Source organism: Peromyscus californicus, unplaced genomic scaffold (genome assembly GCF_007827085.1).
Source record: "Peromyscus californicus insignis strain IS unplaced genomic scaffold, ASM782708v3 Scaffold_17__1_contigs__length_78620276, whole genome shotgun sequence".
In the NCBI taxonomy this organism is placed as follows: domain Eukaryota; kingdom Metazoa; phylum Chordata; class Mammalia; order Rodentia; family Cricetidae; genus Peromyscus; species Peromyscus californicus.
Window position 1 is genome coordinate 32671252 of NW_026294469.1, and position 23230 is coordinate 32694481.

The window sequence follows — 23230 nt, forward strand, 5'->3', positions numbered from 1 at the left end:
GGGGTTTGCATCATCAGGTCTGCATCGTGCAGAAGAATGATACCAAGAAGATGTATGCCATGAAGTACATGAATAAACAGAAGTGTGTGGAGCGCAATGAAGTGAGGAATGTCTTCAAGGAACTCCAGATCATGAAGGGCCTGGAGCATCCTTTTCTGGTGAATCTGTGGTAAGTGTGTTGACTGCACCTCTGAATGGACACGCCTGAATCCATCTGCAAACACAGTTACATCATCACATCATGACTGCTTGATGTGCATTGGCCAATCCTCATTATGGTTTTCCTTATTATGTTGTACAAAACTTTGATGTTAAAGTGAGAAAAAAAATTGGGTTTTTTTTGTATGTTTTATTACGGTGCTGGGGGGTCAAACTTGGGACCTTGCACACATGAGTTAAGCACTCTACCAAAATGGTTTTTCTTTTAGTGTGTGTATATGATGTCTGTGTGTAGTGTGTGTGTGGGGGGGGTTAAGTTCATATGTGCCTCTAAATGTGAGTGCAGAGGTGTGTGAAATTGTACTTGTGTGCAGATCAGAAGACAACCTCGGGTGTTTGTCCTTCTCTTCCACCTTATTTGAAATAATAGAGTTTCTTGTTTATTGCTGCATATACCAGGCTGGTGGGGCTTACAAGCTTCTAGAGCTTCTTCTGTCTCCACCTCCTATTTGATGTGCTGGGATTACAGATGTGTGCAGCTGCATCCAGCTTTACCTGGGTTATGGGGATCCAAATTCCCATTCTCATGCTTGTGTCCACTGAACCATCTCAACCAAAAGTTGTTGTTTTTTTGCAACTTGTCACAAATAAATACTCCCCCTTGCCCTTGGGGTTAGTGTTTCTTAAAGAATTTTAATTACATGGACCAATAATGAATGTGCTCAGATGTGGTATCTCTAATTAGATAGATTTTTCTGATGAACTGTGGGGCATGAACCAAGTATGGCCTCCCTCGTTAACATGAGGTTTACCTTGGGATCTTGTAGAAGACACTTTCTCCTTAAGGTATCTGGTAACAGGCTGGTTTCTTTGAGCTATACTTTGGGAACAGCTATGGATGCCTGTGATTCACTAAAGACAGGTGCTGCCTTCCTCAGCCAATAGGTTTAGACAGGCTTAAAATGTCATTGGCTATACATTAGCTATCTGGGGTCAGTCCTCAAACTCTTTACCATAAACCAAGGTTTAGAAGACATTGGGACACTTGTCATGTTTATTACCTCTGGTGCTTTTCTTGTGCATTGAGATCTTTCTCTCTCTCTCATTTCTCTGTACATTTTAACGCATCTATTATGTTAAGAGCCGGATCTTAAAGTTAATTCAGTATGACGGTTATTTAAATATGCATGCCAAGCAGTTCTTACTCACCAGCAGGAGCAAAGAAAATGAAAGTCTTTATCCAGAGAATGCTAATGGAAAAATAATTGAGATTTCACTATGTGTTGGAGGAGATTCTTTTGGAGGCATCAGTGCATAAAGCCTGCTTCCATCCATCTTTACCTAACACAGTCCACTTAATCTGCAATGTGTTAGATACTTCTCAGTTGAAAAGGAGAGGGCTCTGTGTGACTTAGAAATAGATCTATTATAATTTGTGCACTACTCAGACCTCCTAAGAGTCTAATTTTGATACAGCCTCGGTGTATTTGTTAATCAGTATTTTAGAGTGGCTTATTCAAAATGCTGCCATGTAAGATGCTAAAATGGATGCAGGCTTTCTCTTGCTTAGCAATCATCATATCCTCTCTTCTCTCTCCTCCCTAAAAATGACAAGGTGCTGTCACTTCATAGCCTCCCTTTGTTCAAAGTCATATTTTTCCTCCTTAAAAAGCACAGCCAACTCATTTTCCCTTTTTAGAGTCAAGAACTCTTTATGAGGACACACCTAGAGTTTTCCTCTTTTGTGCTTCATCTCTTCTGGCTATGTGGGTACAGGCAATGAAACCTGGGCGCCGGGATGTAATAAGTCAAAAATGTTTAGAAATTCTCTCATTCCAGACCACATTCTGTTCACTGTATGTGCAGAACTGGCCATAGTGTGACAGACATGCTCTCACAGTGGTTCTCAACCTTCCTGGTGCTGTAACCCTTTAATACATTTACTCATTTTATGGTGACCCCCAACCATAACATTATTTCTGTTGCTACTTTGTTACAGTATTTTTGTACTGTTATGAAGCATAATGTAAATATCTGATCTACAACCCCTGTGAAAAGGTCATTCTATCCCAAAAGGGATCATGAACAACAGTTGAGAATCACTGTGTTGTGACATATGTACCCTCTTCTTTTGTTGTTTTCATTGAATCTCACAGTGAAATATTGGGCGAACTCCACTGATGGAAGAGAAGGAAGAGAAGCCCCATATCCATCATACACAGTGCAGAACACACAATTATTTTTTATTCATTGACAGTAGTGTGTGTGTGTAGGTGTGTGTGTGTGTGTGTGTGTGTGTGTGTGTGTGTGTGTGTGTGTGTGTGAATTTTCATCATTTCATTCTCCATTCATTTCTTTCATTCTTCCTCTGTCTCTCCCTCTGGAACTTTCTTTTTCCCAGTAAGTGCCCCTCTTTCTTTCATGTCTCTTTTGAATGTTTTGGTCCACTGAAATTAATTAGGATTGCTTGTATGAGCATAGGTGGAAGGTTATTTAATGGGGCCTAGGCAACTTATCAGTGCCTACACCATGAAAGAAAGTGACATCACTTCTCCAAGCTGCTATTAGCTGTTTATAATCCCTTTGGGATAAGTGGGGACTCATGATGAAATATTGACAGGCCCTGTCTTGTGCAGGGCTTGTCCAGGGAAACACAGCTGAAATTAATTCATGACTACAGCAGCTACATCATATCTAAAGAAGATTTTTGGAACACACCTTCCCCTCCTCTAGTTCTCCCATTCTTTGCACTGCCTTCTCTACAATGTCCTCTGAGCTTGGAGCAGATGATATAGAGATATCTCCTTTAGAGCTGAGCACTCTACAATCCCTTACACTTGGTGTTTTCACCAGTTACAGTCTCTGCATTAACCACTACATAGTGTAATAAGAACCTTCTTTGATAATGTTTGAGAGAAACACTAATCTGTGGCTATGAACATGAGTATTTAGAAGGCAGTAGGACTACATGTCCCCTTAGCAAAAACAATAGCAGTGTGTTCTCTAGGGCCAGTGATTCCCCCAGTAACCAGTCCTGATGAGGTTTATTGTACTGTGCATAATTTCTCTCTGTTAGAGTAGGCACGGGATTCAGTCAGATAGCTATTGGTTATCCTATCACATATATGCTACTATTGCACCAATGGGTACATCCTACCAGGTGGATTGTTATTATAGTTCAATGTGTTTACAGCTGGGTAAGACTGTAGGTGAATTTTCTTCCTCAGTAGCCATTATAGCTCATTCCAGCACTATTGAACTAACCAGCAGAAAGGAAGCTTCCAGATAAGTTCCAGCTTGATTTTGCCACATCTGGTGACCAAAGTTTGTGCAATTAAGTCTTACCTTCGAGCTCTAGTGGGCACCCAGGACAATGACAATAGACTGTATTGTTTTGGGTACCTATGGCAACTCCCTGATTGTGGAAGACCAGCCCCCACCTTTTAAAAAAAAGTTCCTAGGAGGAGGAGAGAGGGATAAGAAACTTTTAGATAGAAAGATAGCAAAGAGGATAAAGATAGAAACATAGGATAGCTTCGAGAGGACCTGGAACAAAACCCAATGGTCCCTTCTGCCTCTTTAAAAGAGATTTTTATAAGAATGCCAAGCGACAGGGCAAAAAAACTGCCTCTTGCTAAATCAAAGCACACCACACAGCCAAGTATAGACCCTTCCAAACATCTGGTAATCACGTCCATGGTCAAATCATCCTTTGGATAAAACAAGCTCAGGTTCTTGGACCCTAAGTAAGAATCTGTGGGGTCTCTACAGCTCCCCCTTCTTAATATATGAAAGGGCCTCTCAGACTATCCCTGCCTTGGGTCATTCTTCTTCTCTAATCAGCCTTACCTGTCATGGAGCTATACTTTCCATCAAGTGTACTCTGTCTTAGGTTGGAAGCTAGCAAGAAGAATGTTGCCCATCTCTACCAGCCTCTGGCAGGGGAAATACAGAGCTTCAGTTCTGACTCAGGTTCTTACTAAGAGCTTGGAAGTAGTTGGAACAACCACAGCAATACCCAGGGATGCCATACACCCCCAGTAAAGGAGTGGAGGATGACCGAGATAGAATGTCCTTTTTGGATGGGTCTAAGATGTCTATAACAGCCTTAGCTGTGCCAAGCCCTTTTTTTTAAATCAATAACTCTTGATGCAATTGCATCAAATAAATCAATAAACTCCTGATGCAACTGCATCAAACTTAAAGACTCCCTTAGTTTCACCAAACCATGGTTCATTAATATCAACAGATTAGCATAATTCTAGTATGAATATTACTATACATATTAACAACTAGCATGAATATTACTATACATATTTACAATTCTTACAAACTTAGGTTCAAAAGCAAACTCTATAGGACTATTTACACTTCACACACTTTAGTAAACTTTCAAAAAAGATTTTTTAACAGAACTATTTACATTTTCTTCCAACAAGACAGAGGGTTTGTAAATTGTGAATCACCACATTTAAAATTGTAGGTGAACTCAAAACTATTTCATTATTGAGGTTTGCAAAAGCTCAAAAAAGTCAGTTCTCATAACAGTCTTAATGTTCCCCTGAAAGTTTGAAATCAGAGCCTAATTTATCAGTGGCTCTGGAATCTTTGTATTTGGCTCCCTCAGCCCCAAGATTCCTGCCAGGGGGCTGTAACACTCGAGGTGGCACCCCTCCAACCACCTTACCCTCTGGGCCTTCCTAGTCATCCTAGAGCCGGTTGTGGTGCACTCCCATGGTGGAAGTGCACCCAGTGGCAGCTGGCAGCTAGTCACCAGCCAGAGGGCAGTCCCTTTACCAAAATTCATTGCAGCTCCTCTGAATGCAAAAGTTCAACTAAGTTTAACCAAGTGTTGATAAGATTTCACTCTCAGTTACAGAGGCACTTTCAATTAGCTCTCCCTAGGAGAGTTGCTCCAGAGGAAAAGCTGCTAGCTGGCTGTGGAAGAGTCCTTTCAAAAGAGACTTTCTTAAAGCCAGTAAACAGAAACTATGTGGCTTTAATTGCTAGATCTGTTAAGGCTTTTACAATCCTAGTCCTGAGGCTTGAGCACTCTCAACTGCCTCTCACCCTAGGGGCTCAAGGTTCCTCCTGCTACTATGAGCCACAACTCTCAAGCAGCCCTGGCCCAAAGAGGAAACCCAGCTGCTATGAGCTGCAGTTGTCATTGCAGCCATTTCAGGTCTGAGAGGAAACCCAGCTGCAGCCAGTTGCAGCCCCTGCACCCCCAGCTCTGCTTACATTCACACACACTATGTTACCCTGGGTGCCTGGTTGTTCAATTATAGGGAACTTTTGAAATCCTTGCACCTCTAACCCTCTGCTAGCTTCCTCCTTAATACTGGCTTGAAGGGGAGACACAGGACTAGCAGCCTAGGGGTTGCCATGTTCCAGGAGGCTTTTGTGCCAGGGCAATTATGGGCAGCTTTTCCATTCTAATAGATGACCCCCCCAGGTGAGTCTAATTCTACCCCTACAGAAGGAAAAGGAGTACCCTTCTGAGAAGGAGAGACCTGAAGAGCCTCCAGTTTTGGGGAAAGAGTCTTTCAAGCCCTTCAGTTCCTCCCAAGTTTTTCATTCCTTAAACTCGGCTTCATGGCCAAGAGGGAACTGACCCTGATTGATCAATGTTGTAAAAGAATTCTCATCTAGCAGCAGCTCCAGTGAAGTGAAGGTTTTTATTCTGCCCATATCTGCCTCAGGGACTTAGATTTAAGCTGTCCTGAATTAATGCCCACAGGCCAAAAGCTTCCATGGGAACCTTTTCTGGTTTGTGTTTCTCATAATATTGCTGCATTTTGGCTCCAATTCTCCCCCTAGGAGTCTGTGTCCAGAGTCCCATAGTCAGAAAACCAAGGACACATTTCCTTTATGAACTCCAAGGGCCTCTGTACTTGTTGTGGTTCTACCTTAACTCCCCTAGTTTTCAAACTTTCTGTAAGCGAATATCCAAATATCTGCTTATTATTTCCTTGCCCCATAGCAGCTGATCTTTCTCAGACTGCTAAGTCTGCAGTGACTGCTTGTTCCTGAATGTTGTTTGCAGGTATGGCACAAGGGAAATTCTACTCTTACTCTAAGTTCCTTCCTATTAAGCCTACATAATATCCATATACCTAACCCTATATTTTTACCTAATTTTATAGACAGGAAGTTAGAGAGAAAGAAAGAGAGAAACCTAGACAGAGAGATACCTGCTACAGCCTAACTTTTCTATATACAGTTTTTGCTCCTGAAGAATAGTTTACCACTGCCTTAATCTTAATACAAAACTGGACATGTCCACTCCTTCTGTGGGGCTTCCTCCCCCACTTACTTCCTCTGCATCTAAGTTCCTAGTTCTGCCACCATCTGTGGGAGGCCACTTTTAAAAGGGTTCCTATGGGGAAGAGAGAGGTACAAGAAACTTTTAGATAGAAAGATAGTGAAGAGGAGAAAGACAGAAGAAACACAGGATAGCTTTGGGAGGACCTGGATCAAAACCCAATGGTCCCTTCTGCCTTTTCAAAGGGGCTTTTTATAACAATGCCAAAGGGCAGGGCAAGAGACCTCCCTCTTGCTAGATCAAAGCATACCACACAGCCAAGTGTAGACCCTTCCAAACACTTGGTAACCATGCCTGTGTTCAAATCATTCCCTTATGCAGCCCTGCTGGGTAAAGCAAGCTCAGATTCTTGGACCCTGAGTAAGTTCTCACTAAGAAAACTCCGTGGGTCTCTATACCTGATCTGCAGCATATAAGGGGGAATCCCATACCTGGAACTCAGAGTTTTGTTTAATAACCTATGGCTCTAGGAAGAACATTGTCACACTGTGTAGGGTACCTTTATTTAAACTTGTTTATTGAAACTGTATCTTTAATGTCTATAAAATAGGTCTTCATATGGCTTTTGCACACACCCCTAGTCTTGCTTACTCCTCTACAAATCTCCTTGGCCATCTTACCTAATTTCTTGTCCACTGAAACCTCTCTGTTCCTAATACTGCCCTTTCTACTTTGCATCACCCTGTTCCTGTTCCCTTGAGTTTTCTCCTGCTACCCATTCATTGCCCCTTAGCAGAAGCCAGTTTAACTTTTTAATCCTTAAGATAAAAATCTTCACAGAGGGCATGTATTCCTTCTTCTTGTAATGCTTTCTGTCCTAAGTTACAGTGTTTTTAAGTGAGACTTTTCAAAAGAAATCAGCATGTTACAAAGCTTCTGTATAATGATGATCTGTCTTAATAATGAATGATCTGTCATTTTTAAGTCACATTGTCAGAAGACATGGTTACAATGAATGATGGGTTGTTTCATTGGATGAAAAGGGTTACCTAGCATCTAGGCTCTTGCAACTATTTGTTAGCATTTTTTTTCTTCCTTGCTCCATGCAGGTATAATATTCTAAAAATACTAGTCACTAACTGGCCAGTGTGGATGCCCAAAAGTCAACTAACTTGAAGGATGCTCGATTCCAAAACATCATGGGAAGTGTTTGCAATTCACCCTTTATTAGAGTTGATTTTGATTTTCCACTCTCATTCATCAAATAAAACACAAGTTAATTAAATATTCCCCAGAATATTATATATAACTCAGGTTTATGTTCTGGCTCAACTATTAGATTTACTTGGATATCTCTAAAGCTTTGGAGGCTTGTTTCCTTAAGAAACATTGTCTAAGATATAAAACCTCTACCCATTTCACAGCTTCTGTTTTTCTAATTTTTTTTCCTGTATTTCATTGAATAACCTCATCCATGCTCAAGATACACCCAGCCTCTGGGGTTGTCCTCAGAAAACTTTACTTTTCAAGCAGAGAAAAAGAAACACATTTCTTTTAAGCACTGTTTGCTTTAATGTTAAGAAGTATGAATGTATAGATGTGTGTATGTGTGTATATGTGTGTGTGTGTGTGTGTGTGTGTGTGTGTGTGTGTGTGTGTGTGCATGTGTATCTCTCTCCACTTGTGTGCATGTATATTTGCTGGAAAATTTGTCTGCTTATTGCAACTAATTTGAAAAATAGAAAAAGAATCTTATAGACAAACAGAAAATCCTTAGACAGCTTAACTCCTTCAAACACCCATATTTAGTATGTTGATATGTACATTCCAGAAAAATATTTGCATATAGTTTTCTAGTTTTGTCACTCATTAGTCCCATTCTTTCCTTCTTTAGTGTGTATACCACCTACTGAGCATCAGAATCAAGCTATATTTCAGGTTGCCATATAAATATAGGAGGCACAGTTTTTTGAATTTCAGATAAACACCCAATAATTTTAGCCTAGGTCCCAAGTGCCACACAGACATATCTTTAAATTATTCATTATTGAATATATCTGAATTTCAAATTTAACCGGCTATAGAGTACTCTTATTTGCTCCATCTGGCAATCCTAATTGTAACACACACCCACAGTGAGAGGATATAGTGATGATCAAGAATAGACAGAACTCTTATCTGCACACTATTACTATTGATAGGAAAACACTATTGTCAATCAAATGGTCATTGAAATATAAACTGTGAGGAAGGCATGTAAGGATTTAGTAGAATGCCCCTGCGTGTGGGTACCTCTGTAACAGGATCAGAAGTTCACCCCTGTAGGACAAGCTGTCAGGGAGGAAGAACATTTGAATTAACATTCAACCTTGCCAGCCTCCTGGTCCTGGACCCAATCAGGAAGACTCTTCAGATATAGGGCATGTTATCAAGTGAAAGCTGCTAGACAGGGCTGGCATCCAGGAAAAGTAAATACAGTCTCGCTGTGAGTCCCTCCCTGAGGGCTGTTAACAAAGCCCTGGCAACCCACGGTCAGAAAACAAATAGACTTGCAGCAGCTTCCCCAGGTGGCTTTTGTTAATTGAGATTAAGCCTGCAGCTGCAAGGCACTCCGGAGGCCTCTCTCCCTGCTTGCTTGGGTCCCTGGGCCCCCTGAACAGAAAGGGCTCACACGTGGTTTTATTAAACTAGAAGACAAAGTCATCTATTGTAAGTGGAAAAGACCACCTGTACCTGGAGCGTGACAAGAGGTCCTTTCAGACAGCTGCACACACAGCCCCACCAATGGCTGCCTGGAAGCTTTACCAATGATCTTCACTCAGTTTTCTGGAGTCACAGACTGAGAACTCAGTAACTGACAAAGTGCCTCTGAATGGCCTCCTGTTGCTTTTGGTTTGCTGTATATTAGAGTCTTTGTTTATCCTAACAAACTCAGTTGAGAGGGATTGGTAGTTCCATTCTACACCTGGAGAAACTGAGGGGCTTCCCCAGGAGTTATACAGAGCCAACTAACTGTAAGGAGCTGCCTGGGCTCACATCTGATAACCTGCCCTCAAATTTGCCTTCTTTCTGTCTTATACAATCCCCTACAAAATATGTAAAGCAGCAGAATTAATTTTGTTTATTATTTCTCATACCCACCACAGGAATATAACAAGGCAAGCAGGTATGCTTACACACTTTTCTGTGTCCCCTTCTTCAGCTCTTACAGCAGTGCCTAGCACACAGCAAGCTATCAATAAATACCTTTTCAGTGAGAGAATGAATCAAGGAAGTCGGTGGTAGGACCGGGTTATTGGCTCCTGGTTGATTGATCTTGTCCCACCATATCAATAACACTTTTGCACCCTCACAAACATACTCTTTTATAATCACACTCACTCCAGATCCTACCTGGCCTTAGGGTCTGAGGGACCCATGTTTTAATTCCTATTCTGCTGTTTGGTAACTACGAGTTAAGCCAGTTACCCCAGGTACTTTGCTTGGTTTCCCTATACATAATTGAGAATAATAGCAATACTCATCTAGATAGCTATACATGATCCAAATACATATATAAAATACTGCACATAGTAGTTGCTTAGTAAATCATGCCTTTAAACAATTGAGTGAAGCTCCTCATGGAAGAAGAGTGACTCTCTGTCCCTATCACCCGATATTTTATTCCTCATGACCCTATGGCCTGGCCAGGCATTTCTTCTGGTTTGGGAGGACTTATCTGAAGTTGTTCGAGATCGAGGTGGCAGCCATCCAAAATAATCCACCTAGTTCTTGAGAACTGGGACTAGTCATCTCTGCTGCTATCTTCACAGCGGTGAAGATATGGGGTGCTGTCAAGTGGCCGTGGAAGGATTCCACAGGCACACAAGGACACACTTCATGAGAAACACATTTCCAGCCTCAGCCTACCTCACGTCTTCTCCTGTCTCACTGGCCAAAGTGAATCATGAGGTCATGATCAGATCACAGGGCTAGAGAAGAAGGTTTTACTTTGATGAGGGCCATGGCAAAGTCTGGATCTCAGGAGGGCAGGGAGAGGAACCACTGTGGTCAATTAAGGAACCGTCCACCACAAAATGCAAAATGTCCTTAAGAAACAACCAAATGATCAAGTGACTGGTAAAACCTCTCAGTTGTGCTAGAATTGGGAACTGTAAGAGGTAACCAAGTGCATCTAGCTGCAAAAGTCTTCAAGGAAGAATGTGTCTTTGAAGTAACTCTCCTTTAAGGAGTCTGCACTCACACTCATATATATATATATATATATATATATATATATATATATATATATATATATATGTCTTACTGTATGTAATTCTTTTAAGAAGCCTACACGCATGCTCTCAAGTGCGCCTGGCTTTCTTCTGAGTCCCTTCCTTTCTCTGAGCCCTTGTACGTAAGCCTGTATTAAAATATTCTAAACCCCAATTCTGCCTCATTGCAATAATTGTTTTTGGGCATGATCCTGATGTACATGGATAAGACAGAAGGGCAGTCCCTGAAGGACTTAGCAGAGGCCCAGTGTTATTGGGTAGCCCATGTACAGTAATTGTACCGTATGTACTTGATGACTGGCTGTCTCATGGAGTGATGGGCTAGTCTCGTGGACTAGCTGGGTCTTCATAATAGACACATCCACTCTTTATTCTCTCATCTTATTAGGGACGTTGCTTTATAGAAAACAGCACAGAGATATTAAAAATACTCAGCTCAAAGGAAACTCACTGGGCCCATGAGAGATAACTTAGATGAAGAAATGAAGTTGAAGAGCCGAGACAAAGGCAATTCCAGGAAATCCAGGTACAGGGACTAATGGGCAAACTCTTGAGGCTGTCTGGCCCAGATGAGTCAACTCCGACCAATTTCCTAACCTTGTGTCAACCACTCAAGATTCAGAGTCCCAGGAAGAAGTCTAATCGGCTCTGCTCAGAAAAGCAAACCTGCCCCTTATCTAACAAGGCAGAGGAAAGAAAGACTCCTGGTTTGTTGGCCTGAGCAGCCTGGATGACAGTGTCGTCCACAGAGATGGGGAGATCTGAGGAGAAGCAGATTTGATTTGGGCTTAAGCTCAGTGATCTAAATACAGTTGTTGGGTAGGGAGTAAATACCATGTTCTTGGAGAAGCCCAAACTCCAGGGAGCAGTCAGAGAAGACAGGAATGTGCAGAGCACTGGCTAGTGGCTGCATTTCAGGGACTGCAAGGGAACCCCTTTGGAGAGAGTGCAGACTAGACATAAGGGCTGAGGATTAAAGGCTCTGAGGGCTCCACAGTGCTCATAGGAGAGGGGGGAGCTTCAGGAGGCTAGATGGAGAGTGAACCTTACTGCAGCACAGCCCTGTTTATCACCTATCGCCCTAGGTACTACACAGGTGTGGATGTCTGCACTCAGCCCCATGGATGAAGAGGCTACTCTGGAACATCCACATCCTGTGGCTTCCTATTTCATTTGCAACAGTACAATTTCGGCAATCTGTTGGCTATAATTGAAGCTTTTCAATCTTATATAAATTTTATAATAGCCTTTCAATTTGTACTTTAAAGCTACTGGTGTTTATTTTGGGTACTGTCGAATTCATAGATTGATTCAAGAACTTGTATCATACTAAAATAGTAAATCTTTTCATTCATACATTACGTGTTTTTCTTGTTAATGTAGAGAACCCTTGATTTTCTCCCTTTTTTTCTGTTTTTAATGTAACCCTGGTGTGGAGGCCTGTTTTATCTGTTTTTAAGATTTACTCTTAAATATTTGATGTTTTTGATAATGTTATTTTTTTTATTAAATTTGTGTTTTCTAGTAGTCTGTTGCTTGAATACTAAAATAAAATGGATATTGGCATTATTCCCACAAGCCCTGCTGAGCTTCCTCAGTAACTTCCCAATAGATTTTCAATATTTATAACCATGTCGTGAGCAGACAATGGTGGTTTCATTTCTCTCTTTCTGGTCTCATTCCTTTGTTCCTGTGCAAAGGGAGCAAAGCTGAGCCCAACAGTGATCCTGGGCACGTTGGTCTTTCTTGAGTTCCTGGAAGCAGGTTTTAATATTTTAAAATGCCATGTGAAGTTTTCTGTAGGGTATCTATTATCATGGTCACAATAAGTAAGTTCCCTAGATTCTATGAATTTTAAAATGAATGAGTACTACAGGTTATCAAGTAACTTCTTTTTAAATTGAGATCATTTCTATTGCATAAAAAGTAAATTGTGGCTGGATGGGGGTGGCACATGCCTTTAATCCCAGCACTCAGGAGGCAGAGGCAGGCAGATCTCTGTGAGTTCGAGGCCAGCCTGGTCTACAGAGCGAGTTCCAGAACAGGCTCCAAAGCTACACAAAGAAATCCTATCCTGAAAAACTGAAAAAATAGTAAATTGATTTGGGACTCACAAAACAACTCCCCAAAATAAACTGTATTTGGTCAAATTCGGTCAAATTCCAGTCTCCTTTATACACTTATATAAAATCCTGGGTCACTATGAGATTCATAAACGTGTTAGATTCTTTATTTTCACCTTATTTGTATAGTTCTTTTATTTATAAACTCATGTTTTATTTGGTATACATTTTGAGATATATACAAATAGGGGTGAATGTCAAAGATGATAAAGCAGTGAGAGGAAAGACTTGTCAAGGAAGGGCAGAAGGAGAATGACTGACAAGTATAAATGGGCTATCCCCTATGTGGAAGATGAAGGTGAATGGACTAGCCTTAGGTGAGGGCACAGGTGAAAGGGCTAGCCTGAGGTAGGAGTGAGGATGCTTCTTTCACTGTACTAGGAGAGAACACCACATATTAAGCATATGTAAGGCGGCGGCGGCGGGGGGCAGCAGGTTTGTTAATAGGCCTATGAGGAAGTAATGGTCATGTTACTGTTTCTGCTTACCTCATGACATCATAAACTAAGAATGAAGGGTGTGGAAATTTTTTTTTTTTTTTTTTTTTTTTTTTTTTTTTTGGTTTTTTGAGACAGGGTTTCTCTGCGTAGCTTTGCGCCTTTCCTGGAACTCACTTGGTAGCCCAGGCTGGCCTCGAACTCACAGAGATCCGCCTGGCTCTGCCTCCCGAGTGCTGGGACTAAAGGCGTGTGCCACCACCGCCCGGCTAGGGTGTGGAAATTTTAAGGAGAGAAGCTGAGAAATAAGTGAAAGTGTACAATTTAAAAATTAGAGTGGTATTTCCTAAGTATCCATTTAAAATTTGTGTTTATAAATTCTAAGTGAATCAAATCAGCAATTTTGTGTTTTTCTACATAGATTGTACATAGAAAATATTAGTTTTGTAGTTTTTAAAACGTTTTAAGACATATCAGATTAGGGTTTCATCATGAAGGATTCTCATAGACTCAAGAAGATTCTTGCCGAGGATGGTGGTGTAGACTTGTCACCTCAGCACATGGAAGACTCAGGCAAGGCGACTGAAAGTTTGAGGCAAGCCTGGGCTACCTAGCAAGACGTCATCTCAAAAAAGAAAAAAAGGATGTAGATTCTTAGGAAAAACTTAGGAACATCTATATGGAAAGTAATTCAATCTCCTATATCATATGGAAAGTGATGACATCTCATACTGTCTTCATGTCAGTTCCTGTGTGGTATGTGTTAGTTTTGTCCCTTTAGAAAAATAGGCAGACTAGGTCAGAGCCACAAAACCAGTGTTATGGCCAATCTGGATCCCATCAATGTTAACTTACATTCCATCTTAACATTATGTATGTAAGTTATTCAGTTATCATTCCTTCAACAAAGCATTTACAAATAAATACAGTCAAAGAACTAATTGAAAATATGAATGTCATTTAGCATGATAAATAATATATTTTAGTGGAACGAAATCATAACTTGTTCTTTAAAATACTCAAGTCGGGGGTGGTTCTTTATTTGCTTGCCTGGAGGAGTTTTGACTGTCAGAAACATTGCTAGGTAGTACATCCCTGCTAATACAGGATACCGGGCTGCTCCCAACTCTACAGAAGATGATGTTGGTCCAGTTTGGATGTAGGCATTACTTGATTGAAAGGAAGTTAGGCATATTGAATACAGAGAATCAGAAAGAAGGAGATGAAGGACAAAGGAAGAACACTTGTATCTATACTGGGGAAGCCTTCCTTTGCCACAGAATTCTTGGAGTTTTCCATCTTGTTCAGTAAGGAATGTATCGTCTTTTGAGCCAGAGAGACAGAGGAATGGACAGTCCAACTGTGCCAGATGAATGATCTATCTCTTTACTCAGGAATGGCAGATCAACACCTCTGATTCAGCCTTCTGAACCCTGCTAATACCAGCCAAGACATTCCCATCCATTCCAAAGCACAAGTGGACATCTACTATCCTGTCAATGACCCAGAATCACTAAGTTGGATTGGTCTCTCTGCAGTGGTCTGTGATTGTCACAGAGCCCACAAATTATCAATTTCTAATGCTTGTTTTTTTTTTTCTAACCCTTTGTGTAATGTTCTGATTTAATTGCTCCTCACTAACATCTGAGCATGTGTCTTGGTTTTTCCATTTACATGGGGAACAAGAAGTGTTATTCCCCTTTGCCTGTTTACTGCAGATCTTATTCTCTAAGGGAACCATCTCAGGAGATTGTGTACAAATTATAGTAGTCAAATTTCCCCCAGAGAGGCTTCATATACAAGATCTCTAGAGCAACTATGATGTGCTTATTGATCACAAAATATGCAGAGTTCTGTCCAGAGAAAGGTCAATGCTTTGAACAATCAGCTATGGCATAAGGACATGGGAAAATAATACAGAGGCTGTTCTGTGATTTAAAATGAAAAACTACACACCATGTTTTTCACTGTGAAAGTTTCACATCTTTATGTGTTTTAGTGAAGACGTCAGTTTATGGCTCACGTCCAATTTCTTTGAGGTTTTTATGATCCCTATAATTAATTTTAGGGCCTTCTGTTAATTTCTATCATAGTGCTTTATATTTTACTTTCATATTTCTTGTCAAAATTTTCTAACCACTTATTTGTGTAAATATTTATTTTTTAAAATGGTTGATTTCAAGTGAGAACAAAACCCATATTCTTTGGGCCACTCCTTTAACTGCAATGCATTGTACAGGAATATAGATATGCAATAAATATTTGTACAACATCATTGAATAAACAGGTACACATGATACACCACACTATATGTCAGGGGTTCCTGGTGGATACAGAGAGGAAGAAAGCATAGGATCTTCAAAATTTTCCCTCAAGTGAGGACTTCAAGCTCCATGAATAAATTGTGAAAATACAGCATGATTCAGAAGAGCATCCACTGCTAAGTTTCTGAAATGCTCTATCACAGGCAAGCGTCTGAGTGCTTAGGAATTGCACAGGAGGGAAATAGAAATAACCCTGAGATCGTGAGACACTAAAGTAAAGCTGAGATAAACTCAGACCAAGCTTTTATATCTCTGAGATGTACATGAAAATTGTTCTTACAAAATAGGAAGTTTGACTATCTAGTAGTTTTCTCAATTCTATTCTGTCTAAAAGATCTGCCTATACTCTGAGTCATCACGTTCATGGCTTTCAGTGATGTGGCTGGAAAATACACAAGAGTGGGTCATGTCATTTGGCCATTGGTTTAAGGAGGGTATTTAAGCTGCATTTTTCCTCAGTAAACTCTGTAAGGCACTAAGAAAACAGAGAAATAAGAGCTTTGTAAGTTTCAAAGCGTGGTGTACTGATGAATTTTTTCCAAAGTTGAAAAATCCCTGGAAATTTAACAATATTTCCCAGAAAGTGAATGTGACAAAGTCTGCACTGTTATATATTCCTGGTGGGATTCAGAGTTGGCACAGACACTCAAAGACAAACTTAGTAGTATGTAACGCAACTGTGTGTGCCTTTGTCCCCTTTTATAGTGAGTCCTGATACTAGCAAACCTACATCTAGCAATATACGGTAATGCTAAGTAGAATATAAAAAGACACATGCACTATGTATGTACGAGTGTATTACCTGAGTCTCCAATAGTAAAAGCTTGGAAACAGCCCTTATGGTCTCCCACAGAGGATAGCTTGAGCAAACAAGGTGGTGGACCTAAATTGTAGCGTGTCACAGATAAGAAAAAGAAATGACAGATAACTCTTTATGGCCTTTTCTCCAGCTTGTACTGCTAAGTGAAAAAAGCCAACAGACTTCCGAAAATCTATAGACTTTCCCTATGAAAGTCCTGGATGGTTTAAGAAAACAGGAACCGAAGCTGGTGTGTGGGGTGGTGCACACCTTTAATCTTAGCACTTAGGGAGGCAGAGACAGTGGGATCTCCCTGAGTTTGAGGCCAACCAGAGAGTTCCAGGGCAGCCTGGGTTACACAGAGAAACCCTGTCTTGAAAAAACCAAACCAAACCAAACAAAAAACCCAAATCCACAAACTGCTCCTGAGACTTACAAAGAACTGGGTGTGGTGGCATACACTCTAAAAGAGAAATTTTTTAATTTTTATTTTTTATTGAGATTATATTACACCATTTCTTCTTTCTCTTTCCTCTTTCCAAACCCTCCTATGTACCCCCTCTTTCTCTCTCTTTCAAATCTGTGGCCTCTTTTTTCTTTAGGTGCTGGTGTGTGTGTGTGTGTGTGTGTGTGTGTGTGTGTGTGTGTGTGTGTATTTCTCAATGTATAAATAAATACAACCTGCTCAGTCCGTATTATGAAATGTTTCATTGCAACAGAGACCGCTGCAGAAAAACACATCCAATAAAAATGTAGAGTTATATAGCCCAGTCTCAAACAATACTTCTACAGCAGAACTCCTGTGTCTAAGACTCAGGGATCACTGAACAAGACGGGGCGGAAAGATGGTAAGAGCCAGCAAAACCTGGAGTTTGCTGTGAGATTGTGACTCCTAGAGATGTCAGAAGCTGCATCCATGAGTTCTCACCTACATGGCTTCCTAAGCATGAGCTGAATAAGGATGACACCAAATAGACATGCTAATGTGGAAGCTTGCAGACTTTTAATCACAACTCTCAGGAAGTGAAGCAGGTAGATCTGAATGAGTTTGAGGCCAACCTGGTCTACATAATGAGTTCCAGGCCAGCCAGGACTACATAGTGAGAGAGACCTTGACTCAAACAAACAAACAAACAAACAAACAAACAAATGAGAAGGAAGGAAAGAAAGAAAGAAAGAAAGAAAGAAAGAGAGAGAGAGAGAGAGAGAGAGAGAGAGAGAGAGAAAGAAAGAAAGAAAGAAAGAAAGAAAGAAAGAAAGAAAGAAAGAAAGAAAAAGAAATTCACATAAAAATTCAAGGGATCTGAGAATTTTTTTTTAACAATCCAAGAACTAACTGAAACAATATTGAATAGAAAGAACAATGTTGGGGGTGTTCATACTTGCCCATCTCAAAATTTAATACAAAGCTACAGGATCAACAGGGTAGCAGGCATTAAAAATAGATATACAGAGTATTGAGAATCTAAAAGTAAATCCTCACATCAGTTGTTACTATTAACCAAAGTGTCAAGATAATCCAGTAGTGAAAAACTAGATAAATCAACCAAATGGTAACGAGACAACTGGGCAACAAAAAGCAAAAGAATGGAACCACATTCTACCTTATATCACATATAGAAGTTAATGTAAATAGATGATAGACATAAACATGATCTAAATCTAGGAACTTTTACAAAAATATAGGAATAGTTCTTCAAGCTCATACATTAACTGCTTCTTAAGCATGAGGTACAGAGAATGTGTGCTACAATATTTTAAAAGACACACTGGACATTACCAATTTAAAAAAAAAGTTCTTCAAAGCTGTGATCAAGAAGTGAAATGGCACCACATAAAATGAGAGAAAATAGAGACAGTTTATAGCTGGCAAGAGTCTCCATAGATAGTATACAGAAGACACTCTTATTTGAAAAATTTTAAAAAAGGAAAAATCCCATTTTAAAAGCTGTTAATCTAGAGGGTTTTCTCCAAAATGGTGAGTAGCCAATAGGTACCCGAGGAAGTGTACACCATGAGTAAACATTGAGAAACTGCAATCACAACCATAGTGGGACACTGCTTCCTGTGCATTGGGATGACTACTGTTTGAAAAGGATGTGAAAAAACTGGGGTCATTATCTTTGTGTATGAAGATGTTAAATGGTACAGCCACTGCAGAAAATGATGTGAGAATTCATCAAAAATGCTCAGCTTTTCTCATAATATGCATACTGTATCCAGTTTGTGGCAAGAGTTACTAACAGCAACTTTACTGTGCTTGATCAGTTGGAAATATTATAACAGACAGTAAGAGTAAAAGTAGTACACAGAGTTTTCAGTGATGCTTCGGTGGGTGCTGATGCTGCCATTCTGACAGTGGAGTGTGTGTCTGATGGGATAGAGCTAACACATGTTTATATGTCTGTCATCATAGACTAACACCTTCAGTGATGGAGAAGGACTTATTTTCCTTATGAAAGTTAATGTGTGTTTATTGTGGATTACACTTGAGTCTGCACATGTTCATTGTGTGTGTGTGTGTGTGTGTGTGTGTGTGTGTGTGTGTGTGTGTGTGAGAGAGAGAGAGAGGGGGGGGGAGGAAGGAGGGAGAGGGGGTAGGGGAGGGAGAAGCAGAGGGAGAGGGAGAGAGACAGAGGGAGAAAGAGAGAGAAGACTTCCAACAACCACATTTGTCTGGAGTAGAAATTATATAAAACACCTAGCAATATGTTTTTATACCATAAAAGTATTGAAGCCTACTTGGTCATATGTCTATGTTGTTGCTTGATTATGTCTCCCCAGTTCAAGAATGAACATTGCAAACCAAATAACAACAGGAATGATAACACCAAACCCTTGAGCTCATTGGGACACTTTTGAAAACTGTATTGGTTGCTTTTGAAAGTTATTAGGAAACAAATCATTTTGAAAATCATTGCTAAAGGAGAGATCACTTTTAAGCATCTGTTTTAATCTTTCCTATCTGAACCACATCTCCCCATAGCTAAATAGTTTAATAAATAATTTTTCTTATTAAAATACTCCATTTAAAACATAAGGAGAAATGACAGGGTTCAATTTTACCACTCTGAAAGAACTTTAGGCTCTAGGCAATGATGCCTAATGGCAGATAACAGTACAAGATAGATGCATTAATTATATACACATTTATTAAAGTGCATAGACTCAGCTGTAAAGTAGCTCTGCACTCCCCACAAATAAACAATCCATGCAACATGAATTTCAGTAAGCCTTTAGATCCGTCTACCAGTTTTCACAAAATACAGACTTGTGACGTGAATCAGATGCAGGACATGCATGTAATTTGCAAAACTCCAGCCTGTTGAAATACTGTGACAAAAATGATTGGATTTCTTCAACAAAACTTTTGCTAGACTATAAAAGATGTTAGGGAAGCTATAGAATACAAAACCCATAGGATCTATAAAAGTTCTTTGTAAAAACAGTTTGAGAATTTCATACACAGATATTATGTGTTTTGATCAAATCCACCCTTTGTTCCCTCCCCTCTAATTCCTCCACTACCTTCCCATTCCTTTCCCCAAACTCACTGAGTCCACTTAGTGACGATTGTATGTGCATGGGTAGAGTCTCAAAGGCTGCAGAAACACTGAGTTGCCCTGCCTCAGTAGCTATCAATTGCCAATGGCTCCTCAGACACAGGTGGGCCTTCCTGAACTCCTCTTTCCATGATTAGATTTTAGCTGGTTTGATCTTGTACAGATCTTATGCACACAGTCAGTGTGATGGTGATTCATGTGTGAACAGTCCTGTCATGTCTAAAAAAATACAGCTTTTCTGCAGTTATTCACTACCCCCAACTCTCACAGTTTTTATGTCCCCTCTTCCGTGATGATCCTTGAGACTTGTGGAAAGTGTGTGATATAGATGTTCCATTTAGAACTGAGCACTCCACAATTTCTTATTCTATGCATGCTGACCAGTTGTAGGGTTTTGTTTTAATCACCATCTACTGAAAAGGAAGTTCACTGATGAATGAATGAGTCCCTATTGGTAAAGGCACCAATGAAAAAAGAAGTTTATTAATGAGGGTGAAAGATGCAGTAATATGTATGTATTAAGACAAAAGCTTGGGGACAACTTTGTACTTTGTCCATTTAGCAGAATAAAAACATTGGTTTCTCCCATAGGGCCTTGGGCCTAGCCAGACATGTTGTTTGTACCAAGTTAATGGTATTAGGCATGCATTCTATCTTGTTTAGCAGGCTTTAAATACAATTATAGAGTGGTTGGTTACTCCCATAACATTCATGCCACCTATGTACTGCTGGGCCTATCATGTCAGAATACTTGCTATTGTAGCTTGCAGGTTTCACAATCAGGTAATACTGTTGATTAACTTTTCTCTCCTAGTAGAATTCTTAGACCATTGCAGAACTATGGAGGTTATCCAGTAATGATCCAGCTTCCAGGTTAGTATCAGTTTGTTTTCTCCATGCCTTATGACTCAAATTCCTGGAATGTTTTTATCAATAGGGACTTACCATTGAGCTTTGGAGAAAATGACAATAGTCTGTAATACATCAGAGGTGGGGGTCTATGGAACCACATTTACCAATGACTTGAAAATAGGTACCCCATACACATCTCTGGGAATTTTATTTGATAGCCTATATTGTTTGCAAAAAGCATTTCCCCTCTTATAGAGTGATTCCATTTAACTCCTTTTATATATGATATATATGTCTATGTATATTTTAGGAAGTTTCTACAGCAGTAACTTTCCATATGACTTTTTCAAAGGTCTTTAGTGTTATTCCTCTCTGCTGTTGTAAGATATTTTAAGGTATGTTACCTTTGTTCATGTTGCATTTGTTTAACTCTGTGAAGCTGTGTTACTTTGCTATCTAAAATACCTCATGGTCTAAGAAAGAGCTGAACAGCCAATAGCAAGACAGGAGAAAGGATAAGCAAGTCTGGCAGGCAGAAAGAATTAACAGAAAAAGAAATCAGGAAGGAGAGGAAGAATTAGCCAGAGAAGGAAGAGGACGTCAAGGGCCATCCATCCAGCTACACAGCAAGCCATGGAGTTAAGAGTAAGATTTATAGAAGTAAGAGAATGGGAAAAGCCCAGAGGCAAAAGGTAGAAGAGATAAGTTAAAGTTAAGAAAAGCTGGCTAGAAACAAGCCAAGCTAAGGCCGGGCATTTATAAGAAAGAATAAGACTCTGTATGTATTTATTTGGGAGCTGGATGGTGGGCCCCCTAAAAGAGCCAAAGAGTAAAAAAACAAACAACAACACTCTGCTACCCTGACCTCCCAGGATTGTATAAAAGTTCGATTTAAAGAAAGGAATATTTGTATAGTATAGAACTATGGACATTGAGTTTGTGTTTGGTGAATGTTCCTAGTTTGATTATACACATCAGAAGCCAACACTGTTAGCTCTTTTTTTTTCAATGAGGCAACTAATATTGGATACAAGTAGAAGAATGTATTTTTTCTTGTGTTTATTTGCATTTCAAAATCAAGTAAAATACAAAATAAAAACTACAAAATTGAAAATGACATAAATCCCATCATTTAGACAAAGTAAGTTTTTGGCAGAAAACTTACTGCATGGATCAGCATTGTTTATTTCCTTTTTATTTTGTATGTATTATGTCTTTTATAATATATCCATTATATGTACACTGTGCATACACACACATACACATGACACATGTTTTTGTTTATTTGTTTTGTGTGTGTAATACCACCATGCTGGTTAGGTTTTTGTAAATTTGGCACAAACTAGAGCCACCTGGGGAGGGGGAACTTCAGTTGATAAATTGCCTCCATCAGATTGGCCTGTGGGAGTATTAATGAATATACAACCTAGTGAATTTCATGTGCATCAAGGTTAGACTTGTTAATTTAGCATAGGTGGCTAAGAACTATGACACACATAGGAAACAGTGGCTACAGAAACCCAGTCATGAGCCTCTGTGACACATGCTGAGTTACCAGGAAGGTCTGTTTATTTTAAAAAGTAAGATTATATTAAGAACCCAAACATTCTGTGTATCACTAAATTATGTTATGCCTGCATATTTTTAATGAAATGTTTTCAGAATATTAAATGCTTATCTTTTCCCTTTGAGACTTAAGAACCTGAAGTAGGATTCAGATGTGACAAGCTGAAGAAGGAAGATGATTTTTAACAGTCAGACTTGCCTTCACAGCTTACTAAATTTCTATTTCTGCTGGCCAGGGGAGCATGTTGCCTCTTGCCTTGGCCTCTTCTCTCTTTGATTATTAATCCCCTACATGTTGGAACACTGTGGTCAGCTTGTCACAACTGGCACTCGTATCAGTTTCTTCTTTGGATAAAAATCTCTTAACTCAAGCCTTAATAAAAATGTTTGCTTGTTCGCACTAAATTTAGTACAAGGAACATTTACACTTGGAATTTAGTGCAACAATAGGAGAGAAGAGCCCCTGATGTGTTAGCAGGTCTGGGAGTGCAAGGCACTTCAGAGTGCAAGGCAGTCAACAGCAAAGTGTAGCATAAGTCTGCTCCACAGGGTAACTTTCCATTGGCTTCTAGTTATATGTATGATTGGCTCCGTGTTTTCCCTTCTTTTGGTACCCAGTTCCCATTCTCACCATCCTTATTCCATCAGCAATTCATCCCATGAGAAAGTATACTTTCCGTTCCACTGCTGAGAGCAGCCTGAGGTGAAGTAGACCTTGGGTGTGATTACATATTAACTATCCCAGGGTGACTCACTGAAAGGTGTCCAGAACACAGTGAATATAGTTTGTATTGGTGCAGTTGGAAGGATTTCAAATGGAAGTATCCAGACCTAGCAGCTCTCCTGGTGCCTTTTAAACCTAAAGCAG

General features: G+C 39.9%; 1 protein-coding gene across 1 annotated transcript in view; it reads left to right on the forward strand.

Moving 5' to 3' along the window:
- Window positions 1-23230, forward strand: part of Stk32a (serine/threonine kinase 32A) — a 120804-nt gene that overhangs the window by 38382 nt on the left and 59192 nt on the right. Inside the window, exon 4 of the mRNA XM_052742116.1 lies at window positions 18-169. Coding sequence (XP_052598076.1) covers window positions 18-169 — 152 coding nt within the window. The remainder of the gene's footprint in view (window positions 1-17; window positions 170-23230) is intronic.